This window comes from Leopardus geoffroyi, chromosome B4 (assembly GCF_018350155.1).
Source record: "Leopardus geoffroyi isolate Oge1 chromosome B4, O.geoffroyi_Oge1_pat1.0, whole genome shotgun sequence".
NCBI lineage: Eukaryota > Metazoa > Chordata > Mammalia > Carnivora > Felidae > Leopardus > Leopardus geoffroyi.
The window spans coordinates 55,974,724-55,997,876 of record NC_059341.1 but is presented as its reverse complement, the minus strand read 5'-3'; the positions used below and the strand labels follow the sequence as shown (position 1 = coordinate 55,997,876).

General features: G+C 37.4%; 1 protein-coding gene across 8 annotated transcripts in view; it reads left to right on the top strand.

The window, feature by feature from the left end:
- Positions 1 to 3,804: 3,804 nt before the first annotated feature.
- The window catches only part of ABCC9 (ATP binding cassette subfamily C member 9), a 131,325-nt gene continuing 111,976 nt past the window's right edge, over positions 3,805 to 23,153 (top strand). For 2 of the 8 annotated variants that reach the window (XM_045466921.1, XM_045466915.1), the window contains exons 1-7: positions 3,805 to 3,941; positions 4,297 to 5,020; positions 5,364 to 5,478; positions 7,977 to 8,037; positions 9,583 to 9,744; positions 12,367 to 12,508; positions 18,326 to 18,447. In XM_045466921.1, coding sequence (XP_045322877.1) covers positions 9,603 to 9,744; positions 12,367 to 12,508; positions 18,326 to 18,447 — 406 coding nt within the window. In that variant the 5' untranslated portion in view covers positions 3,805 to 3,941; positions 4,297 to 5,020; positions 5,364 to 5,478; positions 7,977 to 8,037; positions 9,583 to 9,602. Of the gene's footprint in view, positions 3,942 to 3,978; positions 4,243 to 4,296; positions 5,025 to 5,363; positions 5,480 to 7,976; positions 8,038 to 9,582; positions 9,745 to 12,366; positions 12,509 to 18,325; positions 18,448 to 23,153 lie in introns of those variants that run through there. The other 6 variants (XM_045466916.1, XM_045466913.1, XM_045466918.1 and 3 more) reach the window with 6 other exon arrangements.

The window sequence follows — 23,153 nt, the reverse complement described above, 5'->3', positions numbered from 1 at the left end:
GCAGGAATGTTGTGCCTGCCCCATGAAGTACCTCAGGGCACGTTGCTCTCACACTTCTACAGCGCTCCATGCTTACCTCCCCAGCTCTTCCCAAGAGTCACCCTGAGCACTTGAGAAGAGCGAGTAATACCTTCATGGACATGATGGTTCAATCCGAAGGAATCCACTTCAAGATCAAAATTTCTTGTGGTCTTATGCTTCAACTTAAAAATACATACGAATTTTGCACTTTACCTGATGGACCTAATACCACTACCAAATCCATTTTCTAAATTTTTTTTAACATTTGTTTTATTTTTGAGAGAGAAAGAGACAGAGCATGAATGGAAGAGGAGGAGGGAGAGAGAGAGACAGAATCTGAGGCAGGCTCCAGGCTCCAAGCTGTCAGCACAGAGCCTGACATGGGGCTTGAACCCACAAACTGTGAGATCATGACCTGAGCCGAAGTCGGACACTTAACCAACCTGATGCCAAGGCTGTACCCTGTATAAATTAAATCGGAATGTCTGAAGGTGGGAGCAAGACATCCAGCTAGTGATGGGAAAAGAGAGTTGATTAAAATTAGAGATAGAATATAAATAAACTATAAGTATTTGAAAGTGGTAAGTAAGTTGTCTTAGTTTGGGTTGCTGTAACAAATTACTGGGGTAGTAATTTGTTGACTGGATGGTTTAAACAATAAACATTTATCTGTCACAGTTCTGGAGGCTGGGAAGTCTAATATCAAAGTACCAACAAATTTGTTTCTTAGTGAGGGCCTTCATCCTGGTTTGCAGATATCTATCTTCTCACTCTGTCCTCACATAGGGGAGAGCAGAGAGAGCAAATGCTAGTCTCTTTCTCTTCTTATAAGAACACTAATCCCATCATGGGGCTCATGACCTCATCTAAATATAATTATCGAGGACTGACTTCCTAATATTATCCCATTGGAGGTTATTTTAACATGTGAAGTTTGTGGGGGAACGCAAACATATACTCCATAATACAAGTGTAACACTATTTGCAGATAAAATATTTTCTGCAAAGTCAAGGTAACATGGTAAAACAACACTGAGATTATTGAGAAAGCTTAGCAAAATTGCTCAATATAAGGTAAATATATAATCAGAAAATATAAACAAATAATGCATTCTTAATGGGAGTACAAAATGTGAAATAAAAATATGAAATTTGTATGATTGATCATTACAAGAAATGTACAAACCTATATAAATTTGATAGAAAGATAAAAAGAAGACTTAAGTAAATGGGAAACCATGTTTTCAGATAGAAAGAACACTAGAAATATGATTTTTTTTTGTAAATTATTTTCTAAATTTAATAAAATTCCAACAAAATGCCCAACAGAGAATAGCTGTTTCATTTCTCTCGGGTAAATGTCAACAGATAATTTTGAAAGGAGTGGAAAGTAGACTGGAACTCGCAGAGTTAAAATATACTTTAAAGCTATAATAATCAAATTCATCAGATCATCGTAATATAGTTTTTAAAAATATGAAAAAACAATTATTCATTAAACAGAATAGGTGGCCCATAAACAGATCTTACTATAAAATAATGATAAGTAAGTGACAAAGATCAAAGATGGTATTACACAACAGAGCAGAGGAAAAAGATTAAATGGTGATTGTGTAACAAATAAAATATTAACTTAAGTTCTCATCCCATAGCATATGCCAAAATAAATTCTGGAACAGAATTAAAAAAAAACAAACAAACACCTTTAAGGGGCGCCTGAGTGGCTTAGTTGGTTAAGCATCCGACTTCAGCTCAGGTCATGATCTTGTGGTCCGTGGGTTCAAGCCCTGTGTCGGGCTCTGTGCTGATAGCTCAGAGCCTGGATCCTGCTTCGGATTCTGTCTCCCTCTCTCTCGGCCCCTCTCTCACTCGCACTCTCTCTCTCTCTCCAAAAATAAATAAACATTAAAAAGTTGAAAAAAAACCCCTTTTAAACAGATATAAATAAAAAGTTAGTATTTATTAACTAAAGCATTGGAATACAATGCAATAGTAAAGGCACCAAATTTGCTTAAGTAAACTTTCCCTTAGAAAAAAAAAAAGCATCATGAATGCAGAGACCCTGGAGGTCTGACTCATCACTAACCTCTGTGACCTCCAGGAGATCTAGCCAGTGTATGTGCTCTAATAAATCTTTATAGAATGTATAAAAACAACTGTTTTTATTTTTTGTAAAGGCAGCACCACAATCGTTTTCTTAAACAACAAATTGGGAAACATATTTGTCATGTAGATGTGAAGATTAATATACTCTTGTAAAAAGTTCATGCAAATAATAAAAATCTTCGTTAAGACCCATTAGATGGACAAGTATATGAACAAGCTATTCAACAACAGAGGGAATACAACAAAGATTAGCGAACATTTGAAAAAAAGTTAATATTAATAACAAAATTGCATGTTATCTGTCAAATTACAGGATTTTTTTTAGTTTATTTATTTTGAGAGAGAAAGAGAGACAGCGAGCATTAAGCAAGAGGCAGAGAGAGAGGGAGAGACAGAATCCCAAGCAGGCTCTGTGCTGTCATCTCAGAGCCTGGTACTGGGCTTGATCCCACCAACCTTGAGATCATGACTTGAGCAGAGATCAAGAGTTAGACTCTCAATTGACTGAGCCCACCAGGCACCCCAAATTACAGGCTTTTTAAAAATAAGAATATTCAATGTTGGTTTCGGCATAAGTGTAATAGGTCATTTCATACAGTTTGGGGGTAGTTAACACAAACTTTTTAGAAAGGTAATTTCACATTCTATATCACAGCCCTAAAAATACTACTTTTGACCCTGCACTTACTTTTCCAAAAATGTACCTTAAAGAAATTATCTGTTGCAAAGAAAGAAGAAACTTTATTTTAAAAGCTCATCAAAAGATTAAATATGGTAGTGGAAAATCGGCAACTGTATGTCCAATAATCCAGGAATATGGATTTTAAATTATGGTATAGCCAGACAAGGCATTATGCAGCCATTTAAATGATTTCTATAAAGATTTTAAAATTCTATCAGAAAATAATTGTTTTAAAAGGTATGTGAGGAGACAAATTATTTTGTGATTGGAACAACATAAAATATGATAGAAAAAATAATAACGTTGGCATACATAGTAGCTTTTACTGAAAGGGCAGACACTCTCACCACTTTAAAGGGATTATCTCATGTACCCATTTACCCTTCAAGACTATGAAGGGTATATTTTTCAGTTTTCCCCATTGAACCGGTGAGGAAACGCATACAAGGAAAGATTAAGTATTTTGCCCAAAGTGTTTGACCTGAGTCAGGTAGCAGGGTTTGATAGCAGCTTCGCCCTCAGGTCCGTGCTTTAACTCACCATTAAAATGTAACAAAATGTTATCAGTTTCATAGCTTTGGGGGCTCCTTGGGCTCCCTTATACTCTTCCATAATTTCCAGTTTCTACAATAAGCATGACTTTTAATCTTTAAAAATCGTCTTAATAATAGTGATATATCGATATCAATATAGATATAGATATAAAGTCTCAGAGTCAACCTGATTATCTGTAGTGACACTCAGAGTCTACATCTGGGGATTATTTGCACCCACTATTTCCAGGTGTCTCTCCCCAGCCGCCTGGGGAGCCCTAGGCCCCCCTTCCGGCTTGTTCACCGGGTCTCCCCGGGATCCACCCACAGTATCCGGATCCCCATTCTTGAAGCACGCTTTCTCTGTGCGCTTGCGCCGTGGCAGACCGCTCCGGGGTGCAGTTGGCAAACTTCCAGGGGCCGTAGGACCACGGTCTTCGGGACCCTTCCAGATGTCGCCCCGCGAGGCCCCGCAGACCTCTAGCGGCCTCGAGTACAAGCTTCAGTCGCTGGCGGAGGCCCGGCTCTCACGAGGGTACGCAGCGACCTTCCCGAGAGTGAGGCGCCCGCGGGAAATCCCCGGGGCTCGCAGGGCGGAGGTCAGTCTCTGTCCACCAAGCGTGGAGGTGGGGTGGCCGCCCGGGCTAGGGCGCAGGTCCGAGGACCCGCTCCGGGTGCCCGCGCTCCTGGAGCGGTGCCCCTGGGCGGTCGCGCACGGAGCCTGGGGGGCACCAGCCCGCCTGCTTACCATCCTGTGTCATATTAGGACAATGGTTGAGAACAATGATGACTTCAAGCTGATCGAGGGCTGGCCCCGCAGAAAATCGCGTGTTAATTAAAGAGGGTTGCCCGGGGACAAAATTTACAGCTTGCGCCCTGGGGGCAGTTATTTACTGTGGGGTGAGGGTATTTTAAACACGTTATCTCCTTGAGAATTAATTCTCTCGCACGCAGGGAGCAAGAGTGGGGGAACTGTTTGTGCAGATGTGGAAGCCGAAGTCCTACTTTCGGGGAGCTAGGGTGACGGTCGCCCTTCGGAAAAGCGCCGCGGCCGGTCCGGAGGAGGAACCAAGTTTTCCCGGTCGCTGGGGCAAATATTAGATTTGAGCCCGCCTGGCTGCTGTGAGACCCTTGCACGCGCCCACACAGCCTGGCAGCGGGGTCTTCTGCCTTGAATGAGCCCCTCGTTTCCCAGGTCCGCTCGGGGGGAAAAAGGTGAACTCCCCAGATCCGCTTCCTTTTGTGGTTAATAAAAGGCATATAGAACCTGGAGGGAAATTACAAGTGCAAGTTGAGTACCTTGCATGTTTTGATGTTTGAAAACCTGACTCCAGAGAATCATTGACTCATACATTGCAAGTTTCCGTGCTTAATGAAGTTTGGGGCACACATATTACTTGTGTTTGTGAGATCGCCGCATCGCGCACCCCAAGTTTGTCGCTCCCGTACGGAAAGCAGGGCCGAGCGGGGGTGGGGAGGGTCTCCAGTCCCAGGCGCGGCTGCACTCGGGGCTTCTGCCCAGTTTCCTGCCTCGGAGTTGTCGTGTCCGCCCCAGCTCAGAGCAGTTTGTGCAATTTAGAAACCCGATAGGAGGCAGCAGCTGATCTCCCACCACCCTAAAAATAATCCGCTCCGTCGCCCTGCGTGCTTCGCCTAGGGGAGGAAAACTGCCTTCGGAGTAAGTGCGTCTGTATTTTTTACATAAACATGATTTAAAAAATTTAAGAGTAACTGTAAACTGTCGATTTTGGCAATCAAAAGGCGCCCGCGCGCTCACATGGCGCTCTGACTTCAGGGTAGCTATTTCTAGGATTAAGGCACCCGGCCCCAGCCGGGGAAGAGAGGGCGTGGGGATCAGGTTTCCAGCTTTACTTACAAAACTTTGCCGACTCCTACTTAAAACCAGCCAGGAATAGTGCAGAGAGTTATTACTAATTTTTTTTTTTCTCTGAGACATTCTCCTGTATTGTTCATGAAGTTGCTTTCTATCTGCTTAATTTTTGTTACTCTTTACTTTTTAGGAGTTCTGCGTCTGGGTTTGAAATTTACACTTAAAACAGTGTAGGAAGCCGGTGTTTTGAAGGTAGTGCAAGTGCACGAGTAGGGGTTTGAAGCAGCATCAAGCGACCGCCCAAGGTATTTACTTTTTCCTTTTTGTTAAGTTTGGAATTAAAAAATATATATATCCCACTGGCATGTGTGAATCTTATCTTCTGAGTACCATTTCCTTTAGTGTGCGATAGAACTCCAACGGGTGCATTGAGATCAGGCACTAAATCAGGAATCAGTGGTCATTTTTGTTAGTGATTTTCCTACTTGGATCTGTCATTTGTAGATAGATAGATAGACATCTTTTAGTCATATTTTGTGAACCGCTGACTGAATGAGAAATTTCAGAGGTTATTAGATTACATGCCCTACATTCTTTACAATGCCATGTTTCTCTCTCATAGTGTATAGTTAATCTCTGAATAACTAAAGAACGAGTTATGTTGTATATAAGAATTAAGCTTTTATATTGCTTTTAGCATGTTTTCTTCAGGTGTTTCCAGCATGCTTAAGTTCCCTGTGGCTGTTGCTCCGTTAAAACTGACACTTTCTTCTGGGTGAACAGGAAAGAGTGTTAGTTTTTACTTACTTTACTTTATAGTCATCAACTAAATCCCAATTTTATAACTCCTGAGGGTGTGGAACTTCATATAATGCATTTCAAAGAATACTGAGGGTAGGATTCTTGCGATGAAATCATAAGTTTGGTCCTCAAGGAGTATTTTCTTTCTGTGTTTTCTGTTTTGCAGACCATCCCTGTAATCAGAGTTTCACTTTTGACCTTTGTCTTTAAGATTCATTCAGTCAAGTTCTTCGACCCTGTCTGCTGTCATAAACACTTGAACATCTTTCAGTAGATGTGTGCTCGTGGGGAGAAAAGTGTCATGTCTTCCCATCTGGCCTCTTTTTCCTCTCCCTCCTCCTGGATGCTTGGGCCTCTGTCCGTGCTTAGTTGAACTAGACAGCTCCAGAAAGGGCAGGACTCAGGGGGGTCACGTGACAGAGTTTAGCCAGCAAGAGCAGCAGCACGTTACACTGTTCCCAAAGCGTCCCTGACTTAATCAGGGTTCTGGGAGGGAAAACCCTGAATGACAATCAGAGATTTAAAAATTAATTAAAAGTCCTGATTGAATAAAATGCCTTTGGTAAACACAGTAATTATCAACATATCTATAAGTTTACTCCTTTCCTCTTTTTGCCCATGTTGAGTTGTAATAATATGGGCTGACTGTTAGGATGTGCCACATGTGCGCTGTATGTTGGAGAAAGAAGCTAAGGGTCAAAGGGAAATGGATGGAGGAGGAAAAGACAGAAACAAAAACAAAAGGAGAGATGTGGTGAGAGGTAGAGAACAAGTTGGGAGCCCCAGGGAATGTGAGGTTAGAGATTATGGTAGAAGGAAGAAATCATTCTAAAGCTTTCACTTTATTAATCTGAAGTGTATGCTTTAGTATGATCATATCATTGTATAGCTCCCTGTCTGGTAGATCATAACCTTTACATTATTCCAAGAACTATTGGGATTAGTGTAGTCTGATTTATACAGTCTAAGACCACAGGTACTGTTTCTGTCATATGCACTCTTGGTTTCCCAGTGCCTAGCACATGTTTAGCATCAGTAAGTATTTTTATAGTTAATTAATGGCCCAGAATTTCAGACATCAGGTACACGACTGGAAATGTTCTTTGACTTTTTCAACTTGCAGTAGTGCTCTGATAGTTTCATTCCACCGTTACACATTTATCCAGAGGTTACTTGATTGGTAGGTTTGAGGATTGATTAAACATAGTAGGCAGACTTACTATAGCCAATGAAATATATGTTTTGCAAATTCAAATTATACTTTAGTGTCTTGTGCAATGATAATGATTAAATGCCAAGATTTATAAATGTGACCAATTGGAATAGCATAATTTTGAATAAAATTATAAAATTAGCAAAAGTAAAAATTATTTCCCGTTTGTTCTAGGAAACAGTTCATACATGTCTTTCAGTAAGAGTGAGATCAAGTTTCTTTTTATCATTTCTACTTAATAAAAGAAATAGTCTTAGAAGTTCCATTAGTAGCTATTATTTTTTAGGTGTTTGTTTTTTCTAGGTTTACAGACATACATCACTGTATAAGTTTAAGGTGTACAGCATGATGTTTAATTCAAATGTATTGAGAAATGATTACCACAGTAGGTGTAGTTAAAATCCATCACCTCATATAGCTACAAATTCCATTTTACTGTTATTTAAAAAACCTCACACCGCTTTTAATTATTCTTTGAGGCTTAGAGCCTTAATAGTTGCTAAGAATTTGCCAAGTATATACCCTCATCTTGAGTTGTTTTTAATATAATTTTTTCAATGAGAAAAGGTCTCAACTAGAGATCATATCAATGATGTTCAATGAAAGGGCTTAACAGAAACAATATGTGAGAGGAATTCCATATAAGTATCTACAGACTGTAAGCACAGGCATTTTAGTTAGTTCTAGTAATATAAAGCTTATAAAACTTGTGCTTGAAATTTGGTTTCTCCAAAAGATTACCTACTGTTGCCAGTATTTTCTGTGTAACACTCTTTATTTTTTTCCTAGGAAAAAATATTGTTTGTGACCATTGCTAAATCATTTCTCAATGAATGGGAAGAGAGAAAAGGTACTTATAAACTCATTTAAACTTTCGCCAACCTTTGATAATCTAACTCAGAATCCAGTGTGACATATATGTGTAGATTCTTTCCAAAGTCCAGTGAGGTTAAAATCTTAAACTCTACTCTTTTAATGACAGTAGAGAAGATGTTTAAAAAAATAGGTTGGAGGCTGCATGATGCAGTGGGAGAAAAATAGTTTAAGTCAGACACATGGATATGGATCACCACTTCTCTACTGGTTGGCAAGTTACTGAACCTCACGATGCCCTTATGTAAAATACAAATAATTAACATCGCACGGTTGTTACAAGGATAGTGTATGCAAAGTGCCCAGAATTTGGAAGAGACTGAGTAAATAGGAGGCATTATAAAAGATTTTTTCAGAAGGCTAAAACTGTTCAGAATTTCATAGTAGTATTTTGATGAAGCAAACCCTTGCTCCTATACCATCTGTTTCAGCACAGCAATGAGAGGAATTAATTTAAAATTTGAGTCAGAGGGCACCTAGGTGGCTCAGTCAGTTAAGCGTACGACTTTGGCTCAGGGCATGATCTTGGAGGTTCCTGAGTTCTAGCCCCACATCAAGCTCTGCACTGCTTGGGATTCTCTGTCTCTCCCTCTCTCTCTGCCCCTCCCCCAGTGGCTCTCAAGTGTGCCCTCTCCCTCTCTCTCTCTCTCTCTCTCTCTCTCAAAATAAATAAACTTAATTTTTTTTTTAAAATGTGAGTCAGAGTATGTCAGTCCTCTGATCAAAACCCCCAGTGGCTCCATTTCACTGAGTAGAAGCCAAAGTCTCAACAATAGCTAGAAAAACCTCTGGTTTATCTTGTTTCCTTTCTAAATCTGTCTACTTCTACTCTAATGTAATATTGATTTCTAATTAAAAGACATGTTTTTTTTGTTTTAAAACTTGAATAGGGTGCATTTCATGTAAGAATATTCTCTGACTGTGGGACCTGAGTAATTTCACTAAATTGTCACTTGAGTTATATTTAATTTGTCTGAAGCACTTGGTTTTAATATCCTTCAGGGAAAGGCTGATTGCTGTTTGCAGCCACATTGGTCTCTGTGTATTCGTATTTCCTGCAGTGAAAAGTGACAGTAAATTTTACCAAACTTAAGTTGTTTGCTGATGCAGTTTCAATGAGAGAAGATGAAAAAGGATTTGATATTACACTATTTTGTAATATCGGTGAATAGTTTCATTTTTTCTTTCTTTTTCTTGAGATATGACCATTTTTGTTCTTTGAAATCATTTTAGTCAAACACACGCTTCTTTAAGGTACCATCATTGGTAGATATTAATAATGACATATCTCCCAAGTTAAAATATCTTTCTCTGAAAAAAAAAAAGATTGAAAGAGAATGATCTATAGAATGCACAGGCCTTTCTAAGAAACTCTCAAATGATTTTGGCATACAGTTTCCTATTTCCACAACTGCAAAAATAAAGGGGGTTAATTTTATAATAAAACCTCTTCCTTAGGGCTATGATTTTATAAAAGGGAATTTAATAATAAGAGGCTCTTTCTCTTTTCTCTTCCTTTTAGAGTAAACCATATAAGAAGAAATGAGCCTTTCATTCTGTGGTAACAACATTTCTTCATATAATATCTGTCATGGTGTATTACAAAATCCCTGCTTTGTGGATGCCCTCAACCTGGTCCCTCATGTCTTCCTGTTGTTTATCACTTTTCCAATATTGTTTATTGGTAAGTAATCTACTGTCCTATATTTCATCACCTAATATTTATTTTAAAAGGCTTATTAGTGGCTGAGATTTGGTATAATGTTTATTTAATTTTTCCGACATGAAAACTTACGCGTAAATCTGTGGGAAAAGAACAAACAAGTATCTTGTGCTTCCCAATTATTTGTATTTGTGGCATAGGATATTCTGTAGATAAAATAGAAGTCAGATGCCTTCTTAGAAATGGACTTGAAGTAGTAGCAGCAGTTTTTTTAAGAAGGAGGAAAGAGAATTATATGCAATAGATCTAAATCCTTTGTTGAGCACTTGTTTTGTACTGGTTGAAGAGAATGGAAAATGGGTAAAATGCTTATGAGTGGGCCAGCACTATTCAGAAGTGGCCTGAAATAGTACTTGACCTGGAATATTCACTGGGTTTGTCCAGTGAAACAGATGCATCAAAGTCAAGAGAAAAATGACTATCCCACATTGTAAGCTCATGTGCAGATATAGAAATACATTTTCCTGGGCATTAACTTGCTAGAACAACTAATTCTTGGGACTAGTGGGAAAGATTGCATGGGAAGTGACATGTTTGGGGACCTGAGGACACAGAACTTGCAAATTTGAGTAGGAGTGATAAGGGTGCATTCCAGGTAGAAAGAATACTTATGTGAACTATTTGGAAAGGAGTTAAAAATACAGTTTTCCCTACTATTTTTCAGCTTACATATGACAAAAACCCAGTTATTTAGAGCAATTATATATAATTTGCATCACTTCCCCAAAACAACCAAAATAGACCTTTAACTTAAATTTTTTTAAAATACATTTCATGTACAAAAATGACAAAGACTAATATAATAAACATCTATTGAGTCTATCATCACTCATCTTAAGGAATCTAATGGTTAGAATATAAGTGAATCCCTCTGTGTACTATTTCCTGAGCCTGTTACTCTTCCCACATCCTATGTTCCTATCCCTTCAAGAGGTAACCACTATCTGATTTTAGTGTTTGATACTCCCATGCACAATGTTGCTTATAAAAATAAATGAAAAAGCTACCAGACTGATTTTCTTAAGAAAATTAGCATAGTTTAACAATCTGCTTTAAAAGGAGGTTTAAAAATAATTTGTATGATTTTATTTCTTAATTTAACAAATGTTAATTGAGAGACTGCTATGTACCTGGCATTGTCACAGTGATCAAAGAATTTCTGTTATATATCTTATCATGCAGAGGCCAGTGCAACTCTTGATATAGACACTAAATATTTGGACTATGATGGCCATATATAAAAACACGAATTGTTGTTTACATGGTGTTGCTGGTAGGACAATGCCCTTTGGCCAAAAGTAGCCTATATATTTTTTATTGCAATACAACAGTTAATTATTCATTTTTGACATTCATCCAACTTCTTCAGGGCAATTACTGTGACAGTCTTGTCTGTTTGCATCTCGAGCCTCAAACACAGGCTGGCGAAAGAGTATTTGACTTAAGTAGAATCAGAGTGAACATTGTCAAAGAGGTGGGGAAAAATACAGACTGTTCATCTATAATATTGGCTCCTTGAGCTAGTGAGAGATCATAAATAAATCCTAAAGAAGTATCAGGTATAAGGAAAGCTTGCCTGCAAGAGTTTACAGCATAAATTCCAGTTCAATATTTTAAATGTAACTAATATTTCAATAATGAAGTTCATTTGGGAACAACTAAGACATGAATAAATTTGCTTTTCAAAGAATGCTTCAGGGGTCCCATTTGTTTTTGCAGAAATTGCTTCCTGCAATATTTTGAGTGCAAACCCCGATTCATTCTTGAAGTATGTGAGGCTTCTCCACAGACAAAAAATTTCTTTGAGAAAAATTACTACCTCTGATGAATAGTGCTGGCCCACTCATAGGTTATAATTTTTCTCACATGATATGCATATGATTGAGTTGACTCAAGTAATGAGTTCTACATTTCATTACCAAATATGGCTTTTTTCATTAGTCCCCCTGCAGATCCCATGTTTTGAAAGAGTTTAGACACCAAATTGCTTTTATTAACATCATCATTAACTCAGTTTCCTTTTGAATGAATCAGGGACCTGTCAGTAAGAGCTCTGATTAGCATGAGTTAACCATGTTACCACCCAGAGTTGGTGTTATTCTTTTTTTTTTTTTTTTTTTTAATTTTTTTTTTTCAACGTTTATTTATTTTTGGGACAGAGAGAGACAGAGCATGAACGGGGAGGGGCAGAGAGAGAGGGAGACACAGAATCGGAAACAGGCTCCAGGCTCTGAGCCATCAGCCCAGAGCCCGACGCGGGGCTCGAACTCACGGACTGCGAGATCGTGACCTGGCTGAAGTCGGACGCTTAACCGACTGCGCCACCCAGGCGCCCCAGAGTTGGTGTTATTCTTGAGCAGTGCAGCAAATGTCAATGTGTTAACCGAGGCAGTCTCATAACAATTGAAATTGTTAGTTTTTTTAACATAATGAAAATAGACCAGGATTTTCATTGCTACCCTAGAAAGCACATCTCGTTCCTGTTTGAGGAACCACCCATCCCCCAAATAATATCACAATGTGAATTATTTCCATGATTATAATTAATACTTTCATCTTTCTATTTCTTCTCTTTTTTTCCAGGGTGGGGAAGTCAAAGTTCGAAAGTACAAATTCATCACAACACATGGCTTCATTTTCCTGGACATAACCTGAGATGGATTCTTACATTTGCTCTTCTCTTTGTGCATGTTTGTGAAATAGCAGAAGGCATTGTTTCTGATTCGTAAGTGATTCAACATAGTTACTATCATTACACTATACTAGTGAGTATGTTGATATGGATGGGAGTTAAGAGAACACCAGGTCAGGCTTAACTTTTTTAGTTATGACTTATTAAGAACAACAGCTGTCACTCATTTCATAGTAGTCCTGTTTATTTATGATTTCATTTACCCATGATCAACCGAAGTCTGGAAGCAGATGATCCTCCTTCTGATGTACTGGCACAAGGTCAATAAGGTCAGTAGTAGCCTAACATTACATCACAGTGTCTATGTCTTTCACCTCATCATGTAGGCATTTTATCATCTCAGATCATCGCAAGAAGAAAGGTGAATACAGTACAATAAATTATTTTGACAGAGAGGGAGAGAAATCACATTCACATAACTTTTATTGCAGTATATTATTATAATTATTCTATTTTATTATTATTAGTTGTTAATCTCTTATTGTGCCTAATCTATGTATTAAACTTTATCATAGGTATGTATGTATAAGAAAAAACATAGTATATATAGGATTCTGTACTATCTGTGAGTTCAGGCATCCACTGAGATCTTGGAACATATTCCCCACAGATAAGGGGGCACTGCTGCCTTTGATAATTATGTGTTTTGTCTGTGTTTTTATGTTGATACATAATTTCTCTGATAACAAAAATTCAGATCACTGTGGCTTGCGCTTATTCATGTGTTTTCTATTTCTTTGTTCCTTCACTTATGTAGCCCTTGCAGAAAGTTCTCTCCTTTTAAACAGTTTGATGTTTATATTACCAACATAGATATACATAGAAAGATTGTCTATATTGACATATAGCTCTAAGAGTTATATATTTACATATAAATATATAACCAGTTCTCAAGTGTTTCAGTTTATTTTATAAAGAAGCAAAAGTAGATGAGGCAGGCATTAAAGATGTCTGAGAACCAGTGAGAATATAGCCACAAATTGAGGCAAAACACAAAACTGTCTTAAAATCAGGATTTCTCATAAAGCTCATGTTTTTGAAGGAATTTTGCCATTTATTTTTTTATTTTTTTAAATGTTTATTTATTTTTGAGAGAGAGAGAGAGAGAGACAGAGCCTAGGAGGGGGAGGGGCAGAGAGAGAGGGAGACACAATCCAGAGCAAGCTCCAGGCTCTGAGCTGTCAGTACAGAGCCTGACGTGGAGCTGGAACCCATGAACCACAAGATCATGACCTGAGCCAAAGTGTGCAAATTAACCAACTGAGCCACCTAGGTGCCCTGGAATTTTGTCATTTATAAGAATGAAAAAAAACAGTTTGCATTTGGCAGTTAGAATATAGTGAATTCTACTTATAAATTTAAACATAATGTGGGGAGGATATTTTTATCACATACTAACAAAAAATAGGAAATAATTTTGATAGGCAGTATCAAATAGAATTTTGAAATTATGCTAAATGGTACACCTTTTTTTTTTTAGAGAGAGAGAAAGAGAGCACAGGCGAGCAAGTTAGTGTATGGGGAAGGGGCAGAGGGAGACAGAGAATCTTAAGCAGGCTCCACACCCAGAGCAGAGCGTGAGGCAAGGCTTTGGGCTCTAATTCATGACAGTGAGATCATGGCCAGAGCAGAAATCAGCAGTCTGTGCTTAACTGACTGAGCCACCCAGGCGCCCCTAAATGGTACACCTTTAATTAAAGAATTGATATGAAAGTGTTTTTTGTTTTTTTTTTAAAGAAAGCCCTGAAATCATTTTCCTTTTATCTAATCAGGACCTTCCCTGACATCTGTTTATGTTTTTCTGTTGCAATTAATGAGGGATGAAACTTCTAAACTTTCGTCACAGAGCCAACTATTTTGTAATGTTTTATGACAGTTCTTTTCATAGATATGCACATCTTAGTTTCTGATAAAAAGAAAAATCAGGGACTCTGAAGATATCGCATGCCTCCAAGCATTTAGAAGCTTAATTGGCAGGGTGCCTGGGTTGCTCAGTTGGTTACACGTCTCTTGATTTCAGCTCAGGTCCTGATCTCATGGTTCGTGGGATCAAGCCCTGCATCAGATTCTCTCTCTCTTTTTCCTTCTCTTTCTGCCCCCCTCAATAAATAAATAAACAAATAAATAAATATTTTTTAAAAAGAAGCTTAGTTGACTATTATTGATTACTGTTTAAAACCCTTCAGTGTATTTGTATTATATTGTATTAACATAGCCAATTCTAGTCTTCATTTTTTATTCCCTTAACATACAAACTAACTCATACAAGCCAATTAACATAGCCAATTCTAGTCTTCATTTTTTATTCCCTTAACATACAAGCTAACTTTCTATGTGTGTGTATAAAGTGAAAGATAGATTAGTCCAATATTTCCTAAAAACTTGACACCATGTAGGCAAGGATGCCTCCTTCTTTCCAGCCTCATGATTGGTGGGTAGATTCAGTCAGAGACTTAGAACAGAGGCTGAGCTAACAATGATGAAGATGTATGCTAATGGAAGAAACTTGTTTTATTGACGTGGTGATATTAGAGGCCCATCCTGAAACCAAGCAGAAATACACTCTTGATTTTGTGTTACCTCCTCCCATTCTTTAGCTGCAGACTGCTTTCCCTTACCATTTTCATCCAAGCTTCTCAAAAAGTCATTTTCCAATGATTCCTGACCTCCAAAATTTAGTTTCTTTTCTTGTCTGCCTTGTCCTATTCTGGAAACTGCTTCCACAAGAATCCTAGTGAACATTAATGACACCTTGATGTACACCTTTTCTTCCTTATCATACTTACTACGTTTGACAACGCTGATCCTTCATTCCTTCTTATTTAAGAAAATATTTGTGAACAGTTCTTTTCTTAAAATATAACAAATGCTCATTATAATTAGTGAAACAATGCAAAGACTTTCCAAATTTTATTTTTGGTTTTCTTTTTTAGTAATACAAATATTGAAGTTATTCATTTTTTCTTTTGAAACAAACATCCTTATCTGTTTTGCATGGATTTTTATAAGAAATGTCATTTTTTATGTTTCTATCTAAATAGCTTGTAGTTCTGGTTTATTTACTCTCCTTGGTCTAGGAATCATTTTGGTTTGCTTTTTAGTCTAATATGGTTGATAGATTATTAAAGCATGTAATTTGTTAAATACATTTTGGGACTTATTAACATTTTCATTATAGTTAAATATTTGATTATTTCATATGTTTTTAATGAGAATTAGAAAATAATTTTCTATTTTCCTTGTTGGAGATAAAATTTTATTGAGTTTACTGATTAGATTACTCAAGTCCTGTGTGGTGATTATTTTTGTATTATTTAATTCTTCAAATTCTAAAAGTGTGTATTAAAATATTCACTATTATTGTTTTCATTTAAGCTTTTATTTTTTTCATTTTTTTTTTTTGAAATAATTTTTTCTCCTCCATGATGAGGACAAAATCAATGCATTTTGATTTTCTTCCTTACTTTCTGAGTAAAGATTTTCTGCTATAATGTGATATATGTGCATCTACCAGAACCTTGAAGTCTGTGAGTCATACTCCAAAAATAACAGAGCTTAAGGAAAGAATAGGGTTGGGACACTACTCAAAACTTGTACAAGTTTGTAAGTAAACAACTAACAATATAATAGCAATCCTAATACAGATACTAGCATGCTTAAAACACACATCAAATCCCTAATAAAGAAATGCCACAATATAAATATAAAACCTTACTGTGGCTGTTGCTGTCTTTATTCATCCTTTACCATTGCCTTCCTTAATGATGTTTTGTCATTCTTTTTCCTCTTGAATTGACTACATAATTTATTTATTACAATGTTTTCTTATTGAATATGTTTAAGGTTATAAACTTTCTTCTGAATATGGTTTTGACAACATTATTTACAGGCCTTGATATGTAGTATGCTCATTTTTAAATTTCCTAAATATTATGTAAGTGATTTTTTAATTCTTTCTTTGATTCAGTAGTAAATGCTGGAAGCATTTCTTAATTTCTGTAGTGATTAAATATTTATTTCCTACTTTTTGACTGTTTTGAAGTATTTCTGGGGATGGTAGGTAGTTTTTAAACCAGCTTTTACGCTATCATGGTACTTTAAAATTTTCATTACCGTGTCTATATTAATGATTCCAGGAATATCAGTGGTCATGTTCCAAATCTCTGCATACACTTGGCTTATTAGACAACTCCCTTTGCATGTTTATTAGACACCTTCACAGCTCGCGTGGCCTTGCTAGAACTTATTGGCTTCCTTTCTCCAATCTGCTCATCCTCTTGAAGTCTTATTTGGTTACCCACCCCCCATCCAGGCTCCTTGGTAATTATTCTCTACGTCTCCATCACCATCACCCTCATACCCTAACACTATTAAAGTCCTGTCCATTTTAACAATGAATATTTTCCAGATGTTGTATTTCTTTCATGTTTTTGCTGCTGAAATTTAATTCAGGCTTCTGTCATCTCTTGCCTGGTCTATACCCACATTTTGCTAACTGCTTTTCTTCCTTGTATGTCTCTCCCCTCTCCTCAGATGCACACACTACCTACCTACTGCATCATCCACATTATTACAAGATTGATTTGTCTAAAACCCCCCAAAATCTGACCATGCCACTTACCTGTTAAATTATTTAGATTTTCCAAAAGATTAGATTCCGGCTCCTTACCATGGCATACAGAGCCTTTCACCACATATCTTGTTTCAAACTCTCTGCGAATATTAAACTACTTGGAATTTTGAACATGTTACACAGTTTCCTCCTTCTATGTATTTACACATTCTGTTCTCTCTTTTTAAAATGCCCTTCTTCCACGTTCCTGACTAGTGGATTCCTTTTCATATTTCCATTTCCACTGTCAACTGTACTTCTTCTGAAGCGACTTTCCCAAATGCTCCTTTTTCCCCCACTCTCAAACTAATCACTCCCTATACCGTTTATGTCTGAATGTATTTAAGTAATTTGAGAACAGTTAAATGTTTTACCAGCTTACATTATTAATGTAAATGGAGTTGAGGGCTGTCCACAACGTAAATCCGGTTCTGTCATATTTCTAATCCGCGTGAAGCTCTCTACTACCCTCAGAATGAAATCTGGTCTTTTTTCAATCATATTGAGTTGCTTGTGTTAGACATGTCTGGATCCTCTGCCTGGAACAGTCTTCTTCTCTTCCTTCTCTGAACAGCAGTTCCTCATTCTTAGGGCCTCAGTTCAGAAGTAGGTTCCTTCACACAGCTTTCTTTTCCTTAGACACTAACCCTGCATGCACTTATAGTCCCTTCACCTGGGCGATAATTTCCTACTTACTCTTGGTATCACCAACAGACTCTGGGCTTTATGACTATGGACACTATATCTTGTCACATTCACTATTGCATCTCAACAACTAATCATGCCTGGACACAGCACACACATTTGTGTTGAACGAATTAATAGAAATGGAGAAATCACTAACAGCCATATAGTTTAGGAAAGCCATCAAAAGAATAAGTGTACTTCTCACATACATTAGAGTTCACATTCATCCGGTAGTTTTTACTTGCTTTAGGTGTTAAATTATTTCAGCAGTTCTGCCCTTCAGAATAGGAGTAGTTACATACTTACTTTTGTTGTGAGTATTTAAGGTCTTGTTGAGCTGTGGTACCTGCTCCTCTGTGTTGCGATAAACCCTTTGAGCAGAATTATGTCTCCCAATGGAGTCTACCTTTGCATGTTCTCGTAGCCACTGCTACTGCATTCTGTATATTAAATATCTTGTTATTAAGAGAAAGTTTTAGAGAACAAATGGAAACAAAATGAGAATCTGGAACCATCAGCTCTAGACACTGATACTTTACCGCTCTCCGTAGACGGCGGGAGTCACGGCATCTCCACCTCTTCATGCCAGCTGTGATGGGATTTGTCGCCACTACAACATCAATAGTATATTATCATAATATTGAAACATCAAATTTTCCTAAATTGCTTTTAGGTAAGTATGATCAAGTGTCCCCCTCAACCCCAGAACTATTTTTTTCCTCCTAGTACACTCTGTCTGTGGGGGGTTGGGACTGGGAAGCATGGGAAAAACACTGTAGTTTATTCTTCTCTAGTCTCCTGGTGAATGGGGAGATGAAGATACACTGAGTGCTCTAGGCTGTGAAAACTCTCGACCCCCAGGACATCCGTTCACAGATGCCCCTTGTGATGTGTTAGTGTGAGGCAGGAGCAAAGTGGACGGGTGTGCTAGCCTTCTGGCTAGTAGAGGCTCTACTCTAAGAATCTGAACCTGTGCACCATCCTGCCCCAGTAGCAAGTTGGTGTGTCTGGTTGTGTGTTTCTGCCCCTGGCTTGGAGTCCTGAGGCATTTTCAGAAGGTCTCAGCCTTCACTGAGGCGGGGGCAATGTCACACTCTTCATAGCATTGCTGCCAAGGTATCAGGGGACTTCGTGCAGCAGAGTATGCTTCACAGCATGCTGAAACTGTACTGTCCCCAAAGCATGGCCCCTCAGATCTGCTTCATGCCTAACCTTTTCTTTTTTAGCCTCTCTTGCTTCCTTGTCCTATGGAAATAAGAGCCTCTCTAAGGTGTTCTAATTTTATTTTTGCCTCACATTGAAATAGTATCACTTATCCAATTAGTGGTATTTAATACTTTGACCAATCCTTGCATTCCTCGGTGTACATTTTCTTTTTTTTTAATTTATTTTTTATGTTTTATTTTTTATATTTGAGAGAGAGAGAATGAGTGAGTAAGGGAGGGGCAGAGACACGGAGACAGAATCTGAAGTAGGCTCCAGGCTCCTAGCTTGTCAGCACTGAGCCCGATGTGGGGCTAGAACCCACGAGCAGTGAGATCATGATCTGAGAGGAAGTTGGACACTTAACCGACTGAGCCACCCAGGAGCTCAGGGTACATTTGCATAAAGAGAGCTAAGATGAAGGTGTAAAACATGGATCATGGTTCGGCTTCAAGGACCTGTGAATATCCTAAAATAGCAGGCAGACCTATCTGTGTGTGAATGAATGCTTACAATTTTATAAGTTTCAGAGAGTTCACCTGATTGCTCAATGATGAATATAGAAATTTGTGAAAATAATAATTAAACCGCACAAATATTTTATTTGCCTGTCCAGAGGACATTAAAATTTTAAATGTATTAGTGGGAAATACTGATTATTTAATTGTGTTGCACCACATCAGATGATTGGGCAAAGGCAGTCTAACACAAATAAGTAGACTGGGTTAAATATTAATTTAAAAGGCTTGTCAAAGTCTGAATTATCTTAATAGAAGGCCGTCTAGTACAACATGATAAGCAGATGCTATCACAGAAATCTTTTTATGAGGATGCCAAGAAAAAGAGTGAAATTTTTAACAGCAATAGCAAAAATATATATACATACCATTGGATATCCAATATGCTAGACATTTAAGTTTTTGAAAAACTGATGATGAATAAGATATAAGAGTTGTAAGATATAATTAGAAGGGAAATATACATCTTAATAATATTTTGAAGGAGATGTGATCAGAGTCTGGCTTGGAGATCAGAGCAGATACAAGACAGAGGGCACAATTTGATCATATTGTTGGATGGACTTACAGAGATAAAAGTCTAAGTTTCTCATTATTTTAGGAGAGAAATATTTGGGCCCAGAAAAATTACACTTATTTTCAGATCACAAAACTACTGATTTTGTCCCAACATTATATTATGAACATCACCAAATATACAGAAAGTTGAAAAAAAAAAAAAACAAAAAACAAGAGAATACTCATGTACTTAGATTCTTCAATTTTATCACATGTCTACATCTTTCCATCCCTATATCCAGCCATCTTATTTTTGGATACATTTTAAAGTACATTACAGACATTAATAGGCTTCACCTCCTAATTATTTCAGCATGCATATCATTAACTAGAGTTAAAATTTTTCTACAGTTCTTTTTGGGAGATAAAATTTGCATACTTAAGTATAGAAATTTTAATTTGCTAAATACACACACCTGTATAACCATATCATGATACAGAACAGTGCCATCATCCATGAAAGTTTTCCTGTGTCCCTTTACCAGTCAATTCTCATTTTCATCTCCACAGAGGCAAAATCTAATCTGATTTTTTTCCACCAAAGATTAGATTTGCCTGTTCTAGAACTTCACATAAATTGAATCATACAGTATAAATTCTTTTGTGTAACCACTTCTTTCTCTCAGCATTTTTTTCTTTTCTTTTTTTTTTTTTTTATGTTTCCTTATTTTTGAAAGAGAGAGACACACACAGAGCACAAGTGGGGGAGGGGCAGAGAGAGAGGGAGACAACAGAATCTGAAGCAGGTTCCAGGCTCCAAGCTGTCACAGAGCCTGACGCAGGACTCAGACTCATGAACCATGAGATCATGACCTGAGCTGAAGTCAGACACTTAACCAACTGAGCCACCTAGGGGCCCCTCAGCATGATTTTTTAAGGTTCATTCATAACGTACTACAGATCAATATTTTTTTCTTATAATTGTTGGGTATTATTCCATTGTATAAATATACCACAGTTTTCCGTTCTCTTAACAGTAAGTATCTGGACTGTTTCCAGGTTTTGGCTATCATGGAAGAAAAGCTGGTATAAACATTCACGTGCGATTTATTTATTTTGAGACAGGGAGAGAGAGAGAGAATGAATGGGGCAGGGGCAGAAAGAGAGGAAGAGAGAGAGAATCCCAAGCAGGCTCTTTGCTGTCAGCACAGAGTCCAATGTGGGCTCCATCCCACAAACCATGAGATCATGGCCTGAGCTGAAATCAAGAGTCAGAAGTTAACCAACTGAGCCACCCAGGCACCCCTGGATATATGTTTTTATTTCTCTTGAGTAAATACCTAAGAGTGGAATTGCTGGGTCATAGGGTATGTAGGTAAATGTTTATGTTTTGTTAAGAACCCACAAGTCCTTTTCCCAAAGTGGTTTAATTTATATACTCACTAATAATGTGTAGGAGTTCCAGTTTTTCCACATGCTCACCAACATTTGATGATTTAATTTTTCCAATTTAGCCTTGCTGATGGGTATGTACCGATAATTCATTGTGGTTTTAGTTTGCATTTCCCTGATGGCTAATGATGTTGAGCACTTTTTGATAAGTTTATTAGTCATTTGTGATTTTTGTAAAGTGTCTCTTTGATATATTTTGCCCATTTTTTATTGAGTTGCAGGAGTACTTTGTACATACTAGATACTAGATACTAGATACTAGGATGTCATTGGATCTATGTTTTGAGAATATTTTGCTCCCAGTCTGTGGCATGCACATTCATTTACTTAACTGGGTCTTTTGATGAGCAGATTTTAATTTTGATGTAGCATAATTTATCATTTTTTCACATCTAATTATTGCTTTCTGGGTCCTAAGAAATTTTTGCCTCTGCTCTAAATATGTTTCCCTCATTCTCTTGTGTGTGTATTTTTTTAAAAGAAGCTTTATAGTTTTAGTTTTTATTTTTAGGAGTATGATCCATTTAAAATTAATTGTGGTGTAAGGTTGGTGCCAAGGCTTTTTTTTGTTTTTCCCGAGCAGATATCCATGTATTCCAGCATAATTTGTGAGGTAGACTTTCCGTTTCTCATTATACTGCTTTGGGACCTTTGTAAAATATTGAGTCAAATTACTATTTAAGTATGATCTGTTTCTTGGCTCTATAGTTTGTTCCTTTGATGTATTTGTGAGTTTTATAAGATTACTATTCTGTTTTGATTACTATTGCTTTGGAGGTCTTGAAATCATATAGTATACCATACAACTTGTTGTCTTTGCTTTTCTCCCAAGACTGCCTTGGATATTCCAGTTCTATTGTATTGTCATATATGGTTAGAATCAGGTTGTCAATTTCTACTCTCTCCCCAAAAAATTTCAGTAGGATTATGATAGGGCTTGCACTGAATGTTTACAACAGTTTGAAGGAGAATTGACATTTTAACAATATTGAATTTCACAACCAGTTCTTCATTTATTTAAGTCTTCTTTTTTTTCTCTTAGCAATGTTTTCTATTTTTCAGGGTAGAGGTCTTCCATGTCTTACTAAATTTATTATTAGCTTTTTTTGTTTTCCCATTGCTATTATAAATAGACTTGTATTTTAAATTTCATTTCCCAGTTGTTTGTCATGTTTATGAAATACAGTTGATTTTGTATATTGACCTTATGTTTTGAAACCTTGGAATATCTCTTATTTCTTCTAAATATTGCTTTATAGGTTACTTAGGATTTTCTTTTTTTTTTTTTTTTTTCAACGTTTATTTATTTTTGGGACAGAGAGAGACAGAGCATGAACGGGGGGAGGGGCAGAGAGAGAGGGAGACACAGAATCGGAAACAGGCTCCAGGCTCTGAGCCATCAGCCCAGAGCCCGACGCGGGGCTCGAACTCACGGACTGTGAGACCGTGACCTGGCTGAAGTCGGACGCTTAACCGACTGCGCCACCCAGGCGCCCCTAGGATTTTCTATATATACAAACATATCATCTGATAATACAGTTATATTTATTTCTCTTCAAACTTTATGCTTTTTTCATCGTATTGTACTAGCTAGGACCTCCAGTAAAATGCAAAATAGACATGGGGAGAGTGAAATCTTTGTCTAGTGTCCAATTTTAGGGGGAACAGCATCAACATTTCATAATTAATTATAAAGTTATTTATAGGC